This window comes from Ahaetulla prasina, chromosome 2, assembly GCF_028640845.1.
Source record: "Ahaetulla prasina isolate Xishuangbanna chromosome 2, ASM2864084v1, whole genome shotgun sequence".
NCBI classification, from domain to species: domain Eukaryota; kingdom Metazoa; phylum Chordata; class Lepidosauria; order Squamata; family Colubridae; genus Ahaetulla; species Ahaetulla prasina.
In genome coordinates, this window is record NC_080540.1 from 71,404,160 (window position 1) to 71,424,440 (window position 20,281).

Below are 20,281 nucleotides of genomic sequence, written 5' to 3' on the forward strand. Positions count from 1 at the left end.
TTGTGACTTTGCCCTTTCTAACAGTAGTTGCGGTTCTGCTAATGCCTGTTGTATTCAGCAGCTTTGGATCCCACTGACCTGTGCGGTATTACTGAGACTGCTTTTTGGGATGGGTGTAATAAGCAAGGTATACAAGGTTGTCTCTGACTGAACAAGCTTCACCTTCTCTGTCAGGTAATTCCTTGGAGTTTGTTTGGTGATTCTAGCAGGGGACTTACTGTACACCCTTGAGAGAAGATCAGTAGACTCCTTTTTTCCACCAACTGCACAGTTTTAATAGAATGCATAGAAAGCTGTAAGGGAAGAAGGGGACACCTGTTTAGCCAGCCAGATTAGCCAAAACAACCCTGGTGAACTTGAAATGGCCTATCCTGATTGCCCTCTCACATCCTGATTCTGTGGAATCTATGCAGTTGGACCCTGAATTCTTTCGACCCTGCTTTTAAACATCCAAAGTTGCATCAAGTACATGCAATGAAGTGACATCAGGATGCTAATAGCATACTGCTCTCTACGTACACATTAAAACATTTTTTCTAATTTCTAATAGTATTAAGCTAGTTTTAGTTTGACCAAGCAGCTTATAGTGATGTTTTATTCATGTATAGAGATAGATTTTGTTTACACAAAATCACTATTTTCAATAACTTCATCTGTGATTCAGCTTTTACACAGTAAATGCTTCAAATAACATTTGCATTTAGATAATTAGCTATTATTGTGACTCTAAATTTGAAATATCTAGTAAAATAAATGCACAAAAGTTGTAGCTGAAGATTGGCAATATTCTACCCTTTACATTTCTGTGTTTCTGATGCATTGATAGTGGCAATTAGAAAAAGTTTCTACTCCAGTAAGCCAATGGTGGGATTCAAGTAATTTAATAACCGGTTCTCTGCCCTAATGATTTATTCCAACAACCAGTTTGCCAAACCACTCAGAAAGTTAACAATCGGTTCTCCCAAAGTGGTGCGAACTTGCTGAATCCCACCACTGCAGTAAGCAATCTATATATATAAAAGCAAAAACCACTTTTGTCGTAATCATGAAATCTCCAGAAGCCTACAAACTTGAAATTTGCCACATATGTTCCTCTTGGCTTCTAGGTGCTCACTAAGAAAGGATTTTTTGAAATGACCATCAGAGCATTAGTATTTCCTATATTATGATTAACACGCTCTGATGCTAAAGAGTTTTACTCCTCCTCCCCACCGGAAAAGAAATCTGTTCCAAATGCAAAACACAAGCAGAGGACAGGAGTTTCACTTTCAGTTTTACTTTCACAGCAGCAACCAGGGGATAGGATAGGGGAGGCTTCTGTGGGGCAAGGCTGATGGAGAGAAGGGGAGAGGAGAGGCCAATCGTAACTCATTAATTTTCAAGCTGTAAGTGTCGATTTATCAAGCCCGATCACATAGTTTCGTAGTGAAGCACAGGTATCCAGCTAGTACTATATATGTTTGAAAAGTTGAGACAGTAACTTAGATACAAGATGTAAAAGTCAGGTAAAGTGAGAGAACAACAGACCACATTTATTTACATTTTAAGTGTCATCAAGTCTTTCAAGAATAAGAAAAAACAATTCTCAGTCTTCAAGTTTCAACTGTTCTATAACATGTTACCATTGTCTCTACTAAAAACATTTTGTTATAAAGTAAAAAAAAAGCCTTGTCATAACAAACTGCACATTTAAATATTCCTATAGAAACCAGATAACAATCTCACCAAGGGCGATGGCACAACTTATATTGGCCTACACTAATGGACAGCCTAATGGACAATTGGTAGGTGCTGTCTGTAGGTCATGTCCAATGGCATCAAAATATTCATGAGGCTAAACTTGTTCAGTCTGTGCACATTGTAAGGAGTTTCCAAGAAATACACATTTTGTCTCTCAGAAGCTTAATATAATTATTTCCATTTTTTGTTGCTAAAATGCACCTGCAAAACTCAAGTTTTGTGCTTTGGGGTTGCTCTTTTTTTTTTCTCTTCCAAAATCAAAATAATACTTCAATTGTTCTCAAATCAACTCAAGGTTCATTTGCCAGGCTTATTTTCTTTGCTCCATTATCTTTCATTCTGTATCTTTGGAAAAGGGTGCATATATCTGTTTAGAAGTAACAGTCAGAAGAAACTGACTGTTATATGGGATTTCTTCCATCGTGAATTTTAGATTGTAGATGCAAGTTTAGTTTTGCAAACCATTAAAATTAGCAAGTATATATACTTTGGGGTAGTCTTTATTTATCTATCTATTAAATTTATATACTGCCTAATTCCCAGCAACTACAGATGGTTATTCAATGGCAAATGTGTATTTTTAAGGTGCCACCAAACACTTTATTATAATCAATGAATGTAATTACATATTGTGGAAGCAAACTAAAAAAGGGCATTTTAAAATTCTATTTCATGATTTTTAATAAATCTTTATCGAGGCACTAAAAGAAAATAAAATTTTAAGGAAGAATACACGTTACAGGAAGCCGTATTAACCGATGGGACTTATTAAAAATACCAATATTTGAAGCCCAGATTTCATTAAATAGATTGTCAAGCCATTTTACTTGATGAGAATTAATGTGTTAGCTGTCTCATTGTATTTAAAAGTTATCTTCATAATCAATATCTCCCCTCTTAAGCAAAATAAAGCGCACCACACGCATTGTCCAAAGAAAATAACTACATTCAAATATTCCTATAGAAACCAGATAACAATCTCACCAAGGGCGATGGCACAACTTATATTGGCCTACACTAATGGACAGCCTAATGGACAATTGGTAGGTGCTGTCTGTAGGTCATGTCCAATGGCATCAAAATATTCATGAGGCTAAACTTGTTCAGTCTGTGCACATTGTAAGGAGTTTCCAAGAAATACATTTTGTCTCTCAGAAGCTTAATATAATTATTTCCATTTTTTGTTGCTAAAATGCACCTGCAAAACTCAAGTTTTGTGCTTTGGGGTTGCTCTTTTTTTTTTCTCTTCCAAAATCAAAATAATACTTCAATTGTTCTCAAATCAACTCAAGGTTCATTTGCCAGGCTTATTTTCTTTGCTCCATTATCTTTCATTCTGTATCTTTGGAAAAGGGTGCATATATCTGTTTAGAAGTAACAGTCAGAAGAAACTGACTGTTATATGATTTCTTCCATCGTGAATTTTAGATTGTAGATGCAAGTTTAGTTTTGCAAACCATTAAAATTAGCAAGTATATATACTTTGGGGTAGTCTTTATTTATCTATCTATTAAATTTATATACTGCCTAATTCCCAGCAACTACAGATGGTTATTCAATGGCAAATGTGTATTTTTAAGGTGCCACCAAACACTTTATTATAATCAATGAATGTAATTACATATTGTGGAAGCAAACTAAAAAAGGGCATTTTAAAATTCTATTTCATGATTTTTAATAAATCTTTATCGAGGCACTAAAAGAAAATAAAATTTTAAGGAAGAATACACGTTACAGGAAGCCGTATTAACCGATGGGACTTATTAAAAATACCAATATTTGAAGCCCAGATTTCATTAAATAGATTGTCAAGCCATTTTACTTGATGAGAATTAATGTGTTAGCTGTCTCATTGTATTTAAAAGTTATCTTCATAATCAATATCTCCCCTCTTAAGCAAAATAAAGCGCACCCGCAATACGCATTGTCCAAAGAAATAACTACATTCAAATAATAACACACATACATCTACATTTTCCCGGCTACAGAGAAAAATTACATAATTCACAAGGATACTTCAGTCTTACAAGACAAAGTTTGTGCCAGTTGCTAAAGAATTAGCAGAAGTATTGATCACTACACAGATGGTCACAACGAGGTGAATGTCTTTCAGTCACATTCCATATGAAGAGTTGGAAAGCTTTCATTAGGGCTGTTCCTCAGAGTTCGATTTAATTATTTCTCTAGAATTCGCTCAAATTTAGGGTTGATGAATGAAAAACCAGCAAATGCTGACTGATCCATAGAATCTATTAGGTTTTTGTCGCTGTGTGATAATCGAGGTTTCTCACTCAAAAACTCTCTGTCAAAGTTGTTATAATCACTTGCTGATTTCTGTAAAGAAGAACAGAAGCAATTAAAAATAGCTGAAATGACCTACACTGCCAAGATTGTTAGGGCCTCTATTTGAGGGGCCTCAAATCCATGGAGTGTCAATTGCTGATGGTCTTTCTGCCCTCTCAAAACAACTCTGGCCATTCTGCTGAGTGGCCATGATCAATTCTACCTATTTTATAGACTTTTCTTCAGGGAAGCTGTGACAAGAAAAATAGGTAGACCAAGAATGTTTAAACAATTGAGTACAAACTCTAGCATGAACTGATGCCTAATTATGTGATAAATCTACAGCTCAAAACTTGGTTATTTACTGGATTTCACATTGTTCAGGGTTTTTGATATTTTTTAAAATGCTGGAGATATTTCAAACAAAATTAGTTTTTTAAAAAAATATGCAAATTAAATACTATTACAAATTCCTTGTGTGTCCAATCACACTTGGCCAATAAAAAAATTCTATTCTATTCTATTCTATTCTATTCTATTATGTTACTATTAGTTACAGGTAAATAAAGTTAATTATCAACTTACAACTGATTTCTTAAAGACCATTCAAAATTACAATGGATTTGAAAAAAGTCCTCAAATTTATGACTGCCCCATCACCTCTATAGTCACATAATTACATTTCAGGTGTTTGGCAACTGGCTTGCATTTATAACTAGTTACAGCATTCCATGGTCACAAGATCACGTTTTTGCTATTTTCTGTCAAAAAATGCCTATTCAATAAACTGGGTTTGGACCCACAATCTCATTATTTGCTTAAGAGCTATAGTGAGTAGCTTAACAGCCATCATAAAAATGATCATAAAATCAAGTCTAGTTATGTGGTGACTCAATCTACAACTGCAACGACTTATGATCAAAATTCCAGGGCCAATTGTGGCCATAAGTCAAGAGCTACCTGTATATGCACAAGTGAGATGGAAACAAGAAAAATGTATTTGTTCCGCTAAAGGGATTCCATGTGTTGTGCCTTTAGATCTCGCTTCAATGAGAAGACAAAGGATGAAAGCATCAGAGTTCCATGCTTTCGAGTGTGTGGAATAGATGTTAAGGCTACATACCACTTTTGGTTTGAAAGGAGGTTCCATTTCTCTCTTTTCTAGTGTTGTCCAATTAATTGCTTTGAAAAAATGGTGATCTCTGATGTTTCCAGTTATTCCCAATCGCTTTGTTGAATCTCTTTCAAATAGCTACAACATATGAAAGTATTCATTTGGTTAATGAGACAAACTACTTCTGGAAAAAAAATACATTTTTAATAGCTATTTTGACCAAGAGCAGAGAACCTGTATTCTTCCAGAAGTTGCCAAATTCAGCATCCCTCATTGTGCTGGCTGCCAGTTCTGGGAATTATAGTTTAGGGATTTCCTCTACTTCAATTTAGGTAAGTTACTGAAACTAGCAGCTAGCAAGCTACAGAGCTAAAGCCTCTAATTTTAGTTACTGTTAATTCCGATATTCTGGAAAGGGAAATTAGTTATAAGAAATGCTTTCTCATTTACTCCTCTCAATGGAATCATCTATTCTCTTTTTGCCTCAGAGATGGTGCGTTATGTCTAATGTAAATCTTTTGGCCAAGAAGAATGGCATTCGGATTAGGACTGGGAATAATTTATCTGGTCCACATTTTTAAAGTGAATTTATTAGAATGTAAAACAGAAATCAGGCCCTTTATAGATTGTGCACTTCTCCACAAGTTTGCAATGATGTCCTTGCCTTTGAAACAACAAATTACAAGCAATCCTTGATTTATGACTATAATTGAACCCAGAATTAAGGCCATAAATTGTGGCAGTCATTAAGCGAGGTGTGCATGTGATCACCTTGCTTTATGACCACAAACCCCGCTCTCCCCATTGCAGTTGTTAAGTGACCGTGCAAGTCAAGCAGTGCCCCATGAGAAAGAGAAGCTCAGGGAGGCCAAGTGCAGGTTCAGGCCCACATTATAGCATCTCCCCATCCCACATGCAGCTTGATCCAGGCCTCCCAAGGCCTCACAAGACAAAGTACCCTGTGCTCTGCTTCCCACCCAGTGGTGGGATTCAGCCAGTTCGCACCACTTCGGGAGAACCGGTTGTTAACTTTCTTAGCAGTTTGGTGAACTGGTTGTTGGAAGAAATCATTAGGGTAGAGAACTGGTTGTTAAATTATTTGAATCCTACCACTGTTCCCACCCGACTAGGGCGCACAACCTTGGGTCGTCTCCTCCTCCTGTCATGCCTTGGTCCTGAAGGCCACATACGATGGACTTTGTAATACTTTCAATAAAGGTTTTGCAGTAGCTAACTAACATGGGTTTTTTTGTATTTTAAAATTGTCTTTTTCAAATGTATTGCTAATAATTGAAATAAACCTTAATCTTCAAGAAAAGCCTCCCTTTTAGAAACCAGGAGGGCAGGAAAACCCTTGATACATTGCAGATAACATAGCTTTATTTTCAGCTGTTCTCAAGCCTCCATGAACAAAACAATTTTTCAAACCCAGCATTGGAAAGTGTTGAGAATGTATCTTAGTCATACTATTCTGATTTCTTTCTCTTGCGAATGTTTTTTTAATTTTATTCAGAATACAATGCTTTATTCAATACTTATTGATCACCTATTATACATTATTCTGATTAAACTGGACAGATAACTTTTCCTTAACCAATCAAAATGTTCTTTAGTACTTTTTTATTGTGCAAACTATAAAAGGAAAGGTGTGATTTCTCCCTTTGTTCTCTCTCTTGAAATCAATAACAAAGAGAAACCTTTTTAAAAGAAATACTAAAATTAAATCCTAAATCAAGTGATCTTCCTTGTCTCTGTGTCATAATTGGGGTCTAGCAGTTACCAAGAAGCCACATTTGGCCAATAGTCCTCCCTCCAAAATGGCACCCTCTTCCAAAATGGCACCTGCTTCAAGGACAGCACAACCCAACCCAACCCAACCCAACCTGTGTATAGGAAGGCCTTGTGGCAGATCAGCCATTTCTTTCCCAATCTCCAAGATCGCCTTTGGAAAGAGAAGTGGCTGATCTGCCATGCAATCTTTGTATACAGAGGCTATGTTGTGCCGTCCTGGAAGCAGATGCCATTTTGGAAGATGCTGCAATTCTTACAATTTGCAAATTGCAGCTACTCCCCAAATGCCACCCACTTCAAGGAAGGCTGCATGGTGGATCAGCCATTTCTCCTTCCCAAAGGCAATTTTCTGAAAAAATAAGTGAAGCAAGGTGTGATGGGGCGGGGAGGGAGACAAGCCCAAGAGTATGGGATTTAGTGGGGTGGGGAGCAGGCCCAAGCTTCTGGGGACTGAGTCAGGTGGCAGGTAGTCCCAAGGGACCCAAGAAGGTGAGATGGGGAGGAAGATAGCGGGTGGGAGCAGCTGTAGTGTCCCTGTGATTGTTGTCAGTGCCCAAATGTTATGTGTGTGACTGCAGGGGCAGTCCTAACTTCAGGTACAGCTCATAAATTGAACTGCATATGATTGTACAATAAGTAGAAGCAACACCAAGACTGCAGTCCTATATTTGGCTGTTTCATACACATTAACACAATTTGGATAGGAGGAAGGATAACTTAATTTTTCGTGTAAAAGTACCATTAACAGCTATTTTAGTGTATTAGATTGTTAAATTCTAATACTCCCAATATTTTTCATTTTTCTATATAGAAAGTATACATTACTCTTAGCCAATGTATACCTTTTCCAGAATATCCTTGGATTCCTTGGTAATCCAACGTGGGTAATGAGGAGTATCTACTCGTATTGATTCAAATAACTCATCTTCATCATCACCATGGAAAGGAGATTGTCCAATCAGCATCTCATACAACAAAACTCCAAATGACCACCAGTCTACAGAAAATGTATATTTCAGGCCTTGCAGGATCTGTGGCAAATATAGGAAAAGACACAAACATGAAATGCAGCCAAAGACCTCATATATGTATATCTGTATGTGGTTTTTCCACTCCGTAATAGAAGGATCAGCAATAGTAGGCTCATCCTCTGATGTGATAACTGAATTAAAATGTGGCCAACATGCTAGAAATATGCTACAGCAAGATATGGATTTATTCTTTTCTCTTGAATAGAATAGTCCTAAGCATTTTGCTTCTCTTTTAAACTGAAGTATATAGTTACACCTAGATCCTGATTAACTGAGGCTAATTGTAGCTGCAACACAGTGAATAAAAACTGTCGTGTCCCACTCCTTCGCTGACGGCCGGGTCAGGGAAATCCGAATCAGGCATGCCTCTGCAGCTCTGTCAAAGTCCTAGCAAAGTTCTCAAGGCAGGCAGGAGACCAGGAAGTGACTTCAGCAAGATAAGGTAGACTTTGCCTGACTCAGAGAATGCCAGAAAGCAGATCCTTTATATAGGCCATGGGGTGTGGCTCCATGACTCAGCACTTATCCAGGCCTGCCCCTCCCTTCCTTCTGTTGATGCCGCCTATCTATTCTCCTGAAGTGAGGGTCACTCCAATCTCCAGCTGTTGGTAATTGACCTTCCTCAGGCTCACATGCTGTGGGGGAGGGGGAGGGGTCTAGTTGCTCCGTTTGCCTGGGCATGGAGCCAGGGCTGGGGGCTGGAAGCACTTCTTCTTCCTCAGCCTGTCTGGGCATGGAGCCAGGGCTGGGGCCTGGAGGCATGCTAGGACATTCCTCAGCGTTCGGAAGAAGATAAGACGGGCCCGGCCGCGGGGAAAGCGAACGAGATACAACAAAAACTGTCTTATTTCAATAAACTTATTTCAAAATTAAATATTATTCGGCTCAAATGTAATGCTCATCACTGAGCTACTGATTTCCCTGTCATTTTGCCAAATACAAATAGGGATAGAAATATGAATCTTAGACTTTATAAAAACAGATCAAATTTATTCTAACTGAATACAAACTGTAAATATTTTCAGAGCAGATATCATTTCATGCTCCGTGACCATAAAAAAGAAAACACTCTAAAGTTTGTAACCACCTACATCTGCAGTAGAAGTCGTACAGTATATAATACCACACCCATGTAGAGAAATATTTCTAAATACTCAGATGAGTACATGTGCATGCCTTACTTCAGGGGCTATATAATCTGGAGTACCACAGAATGTTGTTGCCTTGTTTTCTCCAAATACATTTTCTTTACACATCCCAAAATCAGCTATTTTGATATGGCCTTCTTTATCAAGCATCACATTGTCTAATTTGAGATCCCTGTATGGAAAAAAAAATCCATCAAAGAATTAAAATAATCAATATTTACCTAAAATATCCATTTTACATAACTGACTCACTTAAAACAGCTTCCAGACTATCTATACCTCTGTAGCACCCTCATACCATCAAAATCTGTCAGAAAAATACCTTAATTTCAGCAGTATTACCACTCTTAATATCTTGAAAACAAGCTATGGTAATTCTAAAGAACTGAAAAACATCGCCCCTGTCACTTCTGGAGATATTATCATCCTGTAAAAATCCAAAGGGTTCAAATTCCAAATTCTGCTGATCCTGACTTAAAACCTGAACTCAGCAGCCACTTTCCTGATAGAATAAGTAGAGGTTCTCAATGTAAAAACCAAAGCCTATTTTTGAAACTAAAAAGAGCCTAGCATGACTGTTTCTTTAATTTTGTCAGCCAGCAAGGTTTCTCTGATTAAGTCAGGTTGAGAGCAAAGCTACTTTCTAGATCCTCAGTATAAATGGAAATTGTGCTTTTAAGAGAAGGTCAGTCCAATTTAATATAAGCTGAAATGTGAACCATCTCCTTTGCCATTCTAGTAAAGATAAAGTACTACAGTCTTGGGGCTAAGTGCCTGGCAATTAAGAATGTGAAACAAAGACTCTTCTATGTAATGTAAATAATAGCTTTATCCATCTTGCCAATGAGATAAATGTAAGAAAATAATTACAGATTGTTCTCAAGGGTTTTCCGAATTGCCCTTTTAAACACCTCTGGAATAGAATCAAAATTTTAACAGCAAACAATTCCTTGTGACATATATCACATTGTATCAATCACAGATCCCACCAATTCCTCAGTAAGGCATAATGGTTAAAATATTTTATGAGACTCTTGTTAAGATCAACAAATCACCCACCTATAAATAATGCCTTTACTGTGAAGAAACTGCAAGCCACACACTATTTCAGCACCATAAAACCTGAAATTAAGCAAAAACATTCTCAAACAATGTAAAGTCTTATATTGCGTTAATAATTATATTAATTATATAATATCATAACATATCAATAACATCCTTTTAACAATGTATTAGCTACATTTCCAGTCATTTTTAAAAACCTTTCCCCATCAGCTTAATGTTAGAATCTACTTGACATGGCTTCTTCAAATTGCCTTCCCAATTGAATCAGGCTATTACTATGCTTCCATAATTAAAACCGTCCCATCTAATCTGGCTTCAGACAATCATTTCTCCTTTTCAGCTCCCATCCTATTCAAGCCTTTTGCTTTGCACAGCTAAAAAGCAGTTTTTCTTACCTACAAGTGTTTGTTTTAACACAGAAGATAGGGTTGTTTAACACTATCTTTGAACATTTTTTAATTAAAGAGTGTTAAACCAGCATTTCTAATTCATAAAAAAAAGTTTGCATGGCCTGAAAAGGAAATGTGCTGGGATATACCACTATTATTTTATTTTTTCCTCAGGAATTTTATTTTTTCCTCTTTCATTCTTTGTTCCTTTTAAGTCAGTGCTGAGTCTTGATCACCGCTTGAACTAGTCCCTGAAGTTTTATTTTATTTATTTTATTTATTTTGTCACAACATCATACAAAAAGATTATATAGTATATACACATATAAACATATATAGGAAGAAGAAAAGAAAAACAATAGGACAGGAACGGTAGGCACGTTTGTGCGCTTATGCACGCCCCTTATGGTCCTCTTAGGAATGGGGTGAGGTCAATAGTAGAAAGTTTTTGGTTAAAGCTTTTAGGATTATGGGAAGAGACCACAGAGTCAGGTAAAGTATTCCAAGCACTGATGATTCTGTTGCAGAAGTCATATTTTCTGCAATCTAGATTAAAGCGGTTTACATTAAGTTTAAATCTATTGGTTGCCCTTGTATTATTGCAATTAAAGCTGAAGTAGTCTTTGACAGGAAGGACATTACAATAGATGATTCTGTGAGTTAAACTTAGGTCTTGTCCAAGGCGACGGAGTTCCAAGTTTTCTAAGCCTAGGATTTCAAGTCTGGTGGGATAAGGTATTTTGTTGTTTTCAGAGGAATGGAGAACTCTTCTTGTAAAATATTTCTGGACACGCTCAATTGTATTGATGTCAGAGATGTGGTGAGGGTTCCAAACAGGTGAGCTGTATTCTAGAATTGGTCTAGCAAATGTTTTATATGCTCTGGTTAGTAGTGTGGTGTTTTTGGAAAAGAAGCTACGCAAAATTAGGTTTACAACTCTTAGAGCTTTTTTTGCTATGTAGTTGCAGTGGGCTTTGGCACTTAGATCATTTGACATGAAAACTCCAAGGTCTTTAACGGGATGGGGGTCGTCTGTAAGGTAATGTCCATCTAGTATGTACTTAGTTTTAGAGTTCTTTTTTCCTATATGTAAGACTGAGCATTTGCTGGTTGAAATTTGGAGCTGCCAATTTTTAGACCAAGCGGTTAGATGGTCAAGGTCGTTTTGAATGATAGAAGTGTTGTCTGTGGTGTTAAATAGTTTGACATCGTCAGCAAAGAGAACACAATTACTTGAGATATGGTCACAAAGATCATTAATGTATAGAATAAAGAGTGTTGGTCCAAGGACGCTGCCTTGAGGAACGCGCCCCTTGACAGAAACAGAATTTGATAAAGCATTGCCATTTTTGACCACTTGTTGTCTGTTAGACAGAAAAGCAGATATCCATTTGTGGAGGGGTCCTGAGATGCCATAGGATGTTAGTTTAAGGAGAGTCAAAAGCTTTGCAGAAGTCTATGTAGATTGCATCTATTGATTTGCCTTGATCTAGATTTGAAGTCCATATGTTTTTGCAGTGGAGAAGTTGTAAGTTACATGATAACTTTTTCCTGAAACCAAATTGTTTGTTGGAGAGTAGGTTGTTAGTTTCTAAGTGTGAGGTAATGGATTGGTTGATGATAGATTCCATGACTTTGCAGGTGACGCAGCAAAGGGAGATCGGTCTGTAGTTTTCGACTAAGCTGGGGTCTCCTTTTTTGAAGATGGGGATGACTGTGGCTAGTGACCATAGTTTGGGAAGAGAACTGGTAGTGAAAGCTTTATCAAAGATAATACTTAGGGGTTCAGCTATATTAATGGAAAGTTTTTTTAAGAAATATGCACATAGTCCATCAGGTCCAATAGAAAGCGATGGTTTTAAGTTGTGAAGAGCTTTACCAACATTGTCTTCTGTGAAATCTATATGAGTTAAATCATCATAGTCATTGCTGGTTCGTTTGTGGAATTTGTGGAAGTTTTTTCAGCAGTGGCTTGCCATTGCCTTCTTCCCAGAACTGAGGGAGCATGAATGGCCCAAATTCCTCAGTTGATATTAGGCTGAAGATGGGACTAGAACTTCCAATCTCCCAGCTTCTATCTAGTGCCTATCCAAACTTGTCTTCATTTCTTAATAGTCCAGAAATGTTTCGACCAACCAAAATGCTTGGCCTGAGTCTAAAGTAATATGGCAGAGCCCATATTTGATTTGGAGGTTTTACTTAGAATCATAATGTATTTAAGTAAACTTTATTATTAAGTAAAACCTGCCCTATTAGTAACTTCATTGTAAGCTTTATTGGCAATTTAAAAAGCCCTAATTGTGGACATGTTTGACAAAAAGAATGGAACAATTTACAAATGTGTTAATGGATTGGATTAGAACTGGCAATGCTGCAGAGAGAGAAACAAAGCTTGCATTATGATGAATAGGTCTGATTAATGCTGTGGGATTCAGGAATGCTAGCCTAGAGACTTTGTGAAAATATCGAAAGCTTGCTAGAACTGTGGGTAATAATTTAAACCTTTCTTTCAATAATCCTGCTTCTAATAAGTTTCTCAGAACAAAAGACTTCCTTCCTCTATTATGCAGAGAATTTAATAGCCAAATTGAAAGATCTCGTAACAATCTTTCCTTTTATTAAATTTTACATAATGTTATATATAAAACCTAATGGGTTTTTTTTCTGCAGCTTATATTAGCAGTGAAGATGCAAACCTGAGGAAAGTTTCCACCACATTTCTTTCTTAGATTTCTACTTCCTACAATTTTTCCCTACAGCAATAACCGTGTGAAGTAGGTTGGGCTGATTCACCCAGGCAGCTTTCGTGCTGAATGTGGACTTGGGCTTGAATCTCCCCACTCCTAGCCCAATACCTTAACCCCTATTCCACGCTAGTTTTTTCTGCACAAGTTAACAACTATATCTTCTCTGCTTTGCAGAAGTTCCAGCCCAACACATCTGGAGGGTAATCAATGGGAATAGCTGCCCTGCTTAGTGCATTTTAAAAATACCACCTTAAAGAAACATTATCAGCTGACAATTCTAACACTTTCGGAGCTCTTTCAAATAAATCCACTGGCCCTTCCAAAGCACATTTGCTTGCACAGCATTTCAGCCTACACTATGGGGAGTCTCTTATTCTCAGGAAGACTGAAGAAGAGGTGGCTGTGAATGATGCTCTCTTTCAGTCGACCTGAGTCTTAAGTGGGTGGGGGAAACAGGCCATTTGATGAAGAACCAGGTGCTTCTCAGTAGCATGAAAGAATATCTCTGGTGGGGTGGGTGGAGGGAGTCCTGGGCATAAAAAATAACAAAGGAATTTGTCTGGAAGTTGAGCCGTAGCAACTGGACGTATTTGCTTGTTGGTTTGGGAGTAAGAATAAGTCCTTCTTCCATGACTGAACTTCCAGGCAATTCTGCCTGGATGACTGAGAATCTTTCTCGACATATTGCCATGCGCTTTGGCCTGAAGTTGGTGCAGAACACCCCCTAAGAATTTTAGGAGTTAGTACATTCCAAAGACTCTCTCAGATTCCCCATACCAACTTGTTCAGGCTGAAAAAGCGGATAAGCAGTGAAATGTCTCAAACCAACAAGAAAACAAGTCCAGTTGCCATGACTCCAGACAATTCTACCTGGTGACTGAAAATCTTCAGTGACAGGAAAAGGTTTTGTTCGTTCAGGCACTTACATGTTTTAATATAAGTTTCATTTTAAAAATGAAAAGGTTTTAAATTTCTGGTTTCTGCCTAGTTTAGGAAACTTTCCATCTTATTAGTTTATTATATACATTACTTTGTTCTCATGATACGAAAAAGGTATAAACAATTTAGGTAAATCAATATTCTTCAAGCTGAATTCTTTTTGTTATGTTTCACACATCTACACAAACATGTCAAAATATGAGAATGTACTGTTACAACAACTTATACTTTGTTTGTATGAATTAGGCTCCAATGACTCTTGAGATAATGTGTCCAGTACAGTAAAAAACTGACATAGACTTGTAGAAATTATTGTGATCCTTTTTTTTTTGAATATTTAGTTTCTGACAAAGGAAACGTTTTGCTGATTTTGCAAAGATACACAACTTCTCTCGAATGTTACTTTATTCTTTATCTCAAGTACTTCCCCTTTCACCTTCTACTTTCTCTACAGAAGAAGTTTGCAACTGCACTGAGAGATATCAGATGTTTCCAACCACAGTCCAAACCAAGTGTCTACTTTTTCATTTTATGAGTGGGGTGGAATCTTTAAAATGGTTTACCCATGTGGAAATCCTTCCTTAAGACAATCTAGCTAGCCTTCAGTGACCCTGATGGGAAGCTCTCCAATCCTGCTGGGTCTTTCATTTACAGCATTTACAGCTTATCACCACAGGAGGAAAGTAGCTGGAAAAAGCTGCCCTGCTTTGTGTGCTTTGAAAATACCACCTTAAAGAAACCTTGTGGACTAGCAGCCAATACTGGAAATAGTTTTTAGAAGGAGTAGGTTGCACCCTTTCCCATCCCCAAGGGCTTTTGTTGTCTTCCCCAACTTCCGCTCCCTTATTGACTTTTCCTGAAAGTAAAGAGACAAAGGCTCTTGTTTTGGGCCAGGCATGGCTTTGTCCAATGTGGCAATTGCTCTCTCCAAAAGATTATTTGCTGATTCTGTCCCACTAAGCTCACACAATATCATTTCCTGTTGGTACACACTAAGTCTGACATTTTTCTGGGTCACCTGCAAGGGTGAGGAACTTTGCAATAGTTCTGCTTATTTCTTGAGCAGGCTATTCCAGTCATTAGTTACGGGGAGGAGAGGTTGAGCCCTCAGGCACCCCAATGAGAGAAGATATCTGCCGCAGAGAGTCAGATAACATCATTAGGTTGATGATAACCAGCTTGTCCTTCCCCACCAAGGAAATCTTAATTGTGTGCCGGAAATCTGTCAGGGTCTTGATGGGGAAAAAAGAACTTCCTTGTCTCTAGCACCTTAACTGCTACACCAGTCTGACTCTCTACTTGACAGACCTGCTTTCCAGGCCACAAATAACTAGCTTGGTAATTAATACTCTGCTTAAGGTAAAATAAGTCCACAGCCTACCAGAATCCATACGTAAGTAGTAAGTGTCCTGATTTTTTTTAAAAAAATTGGGTAATTAAAAATGTTCGAGCTTTCTAATATTATTTCTATAATTCTGGGCTACTCTTCATGATGGGGTATCACTCTTTCCATCACTTATGTTTGCCCTTCTTTCCCTTAGATTTTCACTATTCATTAAAATCAAAATATTGATTTTTTTGTTAGTTTTTATCTTGCTTCTTTAAAATTTTAGTAAAGATAAAATATAGATATAGGTACAGAAATCATGAGTCTAATTATTTCATTATTTCCCTCCTCCTGTTAATGTTACAAATCAAGGATAGGTGCTCCTCTTGGGTCTAATCTTCTAAAGAACATAGTTGTCAGCAAGTCAAGAAATGAATGTCCTGGAAAGACCAGGCTTGATAGAACATTAGGTTAAATAAAATCTTCCGTTACTGAAGTTTACTTCTGGCAAGCATCATTTACAGCTTTTTGATTTAACAGGCACTGACAGAATCCAATGTGTTTTTAAACCATTCTTCAGCATTGTAACCAGATACTACAATAATACAATACTGCCAAAATCATTCATTGGGATTTCTAAACAGCTGTTGATTTGTTTAATATATGCTGTGATTTCTCCTCCCTTTCTCTACCTGTATTTTTTTTCTATTCTGTATTTTTTTATTTATTATTTTATTACTGGTATTTCTAAGCCACTTTAGTCTAGAATAGATCTGAGCAGAGTGCAATGAGCATATGAAACTTTTTTTCTGCATTTGTCTTTTATTTCTGTCACCCATGACCGTAGCAGGGGTCTCCAACCTTGGCAACTTTAAGCCTGGAGAACTTCAACTCCAAGAATTCCCCAGCCAGCAAAGCTGGGAGTTGAAGTCCACCAGGCTTAAAGTTGTCAAGGTTGGAGACCCCTGCCCTCGAGTACAGTTATAATAGCCATTACTCGCTGTCCTGGCTATGTTTAAATGACTATTTTAATTATCATAAAATGGAAAAAAATATATCCAGTAGTTGTCTAGAAGATATTTATGATATATGTGTTACTTCTAGGATTAGAAGCAACATGTCTCTCAACACCAACTTCTGAAGAATATGAGCTTTTCATAATAATTGTTAAGCATATGTCTATGCCTAGATTTTGAAGAACCATCTGATTTGTCACTAGGAACACTAGTCATTGTTCTGATCCAGAAAGAATCTTTGAGATTAATAGACTATATTATTTTATATAGGTATAGAAAGTAGCATACTCCTTATCTATTTAATTAAGTTTCTCCTTCATACATCTTAAACACTTGGGCTTGTATATTTCTTAAATCTGCCTTCCTTCAAATCCCAAACTCCACATTATGCTGTTAGAACTTACGTAGCTCTGAAAAGATCAAAACGACCTTTGTCCTGTATGTGGAACATTAGATCTCCACCATTGAGGAATTCCATAACAAAGAACAAATGTTCCTATTTACAAATAAGAGAAGAAAATATTAGTCCTCTGACAGAACTGCAGCTGCAGCATGAGCATATAGTTTTTCAAGTGAGTCCAATCAGATATGGTGAAAATATCTTGCTGAAAATCTTCACAGTAGTGTCAGACACATATTTTTTTTAATTGGAACACACACACAGTCCCCATTAATTTTTATAGCTCAGAACAGTTAACAGCAACTCAAAACAAAAGCTTTGAGCTGACATGAAATTCCAAACAAAGGAGCTGTAGCTCTCACTACCCAAATTTCTTGAAGAGAACACCATTAGCATGCAGGTTGAGGGAGGTGGCCTGAGAATATGTTGCCCAAACCTAATTTGAGATCCAAGCTGAAGATAATGTTCTTCTATTTAGCTCTATATTGTGATTATTAAAAGTTATGGATATAACTTATACACAGAGACATATAGATATATAGAGATACTGCTGAAAATATGAATAAGGCCCAAAGCAAAAAAATTAACTTGACATTATCTATTTATAATTATACATAATTAAAACAAATATAAATATGCATCCTTTCCCAATCATACATTTACTTTTCCCTTTGTGTTACTTTAAACTGCACAATTCAACAGAAATATATGTGAGTCTCTGGATGCCACACTTATAACTTTTAGAGGGTGCATGTACTCTCAGGGAATCTTAAATTCTGCATTTCTGTCTTAACTAAATTATATTATTCATCAAACAAGCCTCCAATACATTATCAATATCTATCATATCATATTATCAAAAGATAATTAAATATTGCACTGTACCTTAGTCTGAAAAGTGCAATAAAGATGTGTAAGAAACGGGTTTTCCCATGCAAGTGCTAAGACCCGCTTTTCCACCATGGTACACTCCACATCATCATCAATAAGTACCACATCTTTTTTCAAAGCTTTTACTGCAAAAAATTCATTCTTCCCCTTAAGCTCAGCCAGTAGCACCTGTGAAGTGGAAGATAGATAGAATGTAGTTATGTGCAGGAGCTTTTCCAAATATTAAATTCCTGAAATTGTCTTTTTGTTATGCTACTGGGATTATCCAGTCCTTGAGTAATTGGTAATTGTACTTGATGTCACTAACTAGGTGGCAACATCAAAATGATTCCCTCTGACTTCTGGTGGCTCTGTTGGTCGTTGAGGATGGTCTTTTTAGACCACCAGCCCTGGATCGCGTAGAGCCGCTAAGACAGCGAAAATCAGCTGTCTAGCAGCCTGGAAAACTTTCCCCCGGGTGAAGAGGGAAAGGTGAGCGATCGGGTGGAGGTAGAGCTCCCCCAAAAGCACCAGGAATGATCCTGGAGGCTTGAAGGGAATAGCTCCCTTGGGAACTCGAAGAGCTCTGGATCCAGGATGCCTGTCTTTTTTTGGCAGAGCAAAACGCTGTGACCACATCTGCGATCAATATTGAGTTTAAATGGTTTTTTGACTTAACCAGACAGAGCAATGTCAGGAGGCAAGGTAGATATAAGTACCAGACATCAACCCCATGTGTGGATTCCATTTGAGAAGAAAGGAAATGGCGTCTGAGTATAATGGGCATGAAAGTCAAAGAGGTGCTTATTAACACTGTTACCGTTTATAACTTTGCTTAAACTTGCTGGATTTTACATTTATATGAAGAAACTATAAAGTGAAAGCTGGAAGGATTATACAATTGACTTATTCAACTTAAATACTGTGTTTACGAAAAGATTTGACTTTGTTCCAAATTATAAAATCAAAGTAAGATGGCTTCTGTACAAATACAGCCTGCTGTCTTCAAGGAAGTTGGAGCCCCATTATTTCAACTACATAAATTACAAGAGGAGCTGAAGGAATTTCTGAAGGCTCAAATTTCTGTTCGGGATAAAAAAATTAAGGAAATTGAGGAGAAAATATTGAAAATCAAAGATTTGGTTGCAGCTGAGAATGAAGAGATAAGAGAAGAAGTGATGGCAGCAATTAAGACTCTGGTTGAATATATAAAACAATTGGATGAAAAAGTGGAAGAGATTGATCAAGTTAATTTGAACTTAAAAAGCAAAATAGAGGAGTTTCAGACCAAGGTGGAGAATATAAAGCAATTGGATGATAGAGTTGAAGAAATTAATCAAGTTAATTTAGACTTAAAAAATAAAATAGACGTGCTCCAGATCAAGGCGGAGAGAGCAGAAGAAGAGCGGGTTTTATTGCAATACAGAGTTATGGAATTTGCATTGAGAGTAAGAGGTCTGAAAGAAAATAAATGAGAGGATTTAAAAAAGATTTTTGCAGAGGCTTTTGCACAGTTGATTGGACAGAAACCAGTGGACTTTGAAATCCAAATTGAAAAAATGTACCATATTAATTCATGGGTTGCAAAGCAGAGACATTTGCCAAGAGATGTAGTAATTTATTTTACATCTAGGAAGATTAGGAATGAAATTTCACAAGTTTCTTATAAAAACAAATTTCAAATATTGGGACAAGAGGTATTGGTATTGAAAGAAATTACTTCTAAAATGTTAAGAGATAGAAAAGAATATGCTTTTTTGGTGGATCCGCTTAGAAATCTCCAGATACAGTATAGATTGAATGTACCAGCTGAATTAACAGTAAACTATAAGGGAGGGAAATATTGTCTTAATACGGTTTTTAAAGCAAGAGATTTTTATACTAAAGTATTGAAGGTTTGAAGTTTGCCATTGTTAGAAGTTAAGATGGAAGGAGAGGTGGGAATGGTTAAAAAAGGGGAAAAGGAAGCAAAGCAAATACAACCTAAAATTGGGGCTGTAAATTTGGGAGAAGAAACACAGAAAGCCGCAGGGGAGAATCAAAGTATGATTGTAACTATTAAACGTAAAGAGCAAGGAATAAAGAAGTAATATTTTCAAATGAAAAGACTTTCCTTTCATGGGATAGGGTAAATTATAAGGGATATTTTTGAATATAAAAAGTAAAAAGAATAAGTCATATTTACTTTTAGCAAGGATAGTTAAACTAGATAGTATAAAAGTTTTCAGGGTATGATGGATATATAAATTTGAGGGAATATAAGATATATTGAAATCTTTTGATAGTGTAATATTTTGTAGGGATAAGAATTATAATTAGTTATGGATTGTATGATAAATGGGGTGTAAAATGTTTAGAAATTTATAGTGTGGGGAATATGGGGAAGAATATGAGGTAAATGTTAAATTTATATATAAAAAG

At 36.8% G+C, this 20,281-nt stretch overlaps 1 protein-coding gene across 3 annotated transcripts in view; it reads right to left on the reverse strand.

Moving 5' to 3' along the window:
* Nucleotides 1-3,150: 3,150 nt before the first annotated feature.
* Nucleotides 3,151-20,281, reverse strand: part of PRKCD (protein kinase C delta) — a 79,251-nt gene continuing 62,120 nt past the window's right edge. For all 3 annotated transcript variants that reach the window (XM_058168616.1, XM_058168615.1, XM_058168614.1), the window contains exons 12-18: nucleotides 17,876-18,049; nucleotides 16,995-17,086; nucleotides 10,167-10,229; nucleotides 9,141-9,279; nucleotides 7,771-7,959; nucleotides 5,147-5,275; nucleotides 3,151-4,074 (exon numbers count right to left, since the gene is read on the reverse strand). In XM_058168616.1, coding sequence (XP_058024599.1) covers nucleotides 3,916-4,074; nucleotides 5,147-5,275; nucleotides 7,771-7,959; nucleotides 9,141-9,279; nucleotides 10,167-10,229; nucleotides 16,995-17,086; nucleotides 17,876-18,049 — 945 coding nt within the window. In that variant the 3' untranslated portion in view covers nucleotides 3,151-3,915. The remainder of the gene's footprint in view (nucleotides 4,075-5,146; nucleotides 5,276-7,770; nucleotides 7,960-9,140; nucleotides 9,280-10,166; nucleotides 10,230-16,994; nucleotides 17,087-17,875; nucleotides 18,050-20,281) is intronic.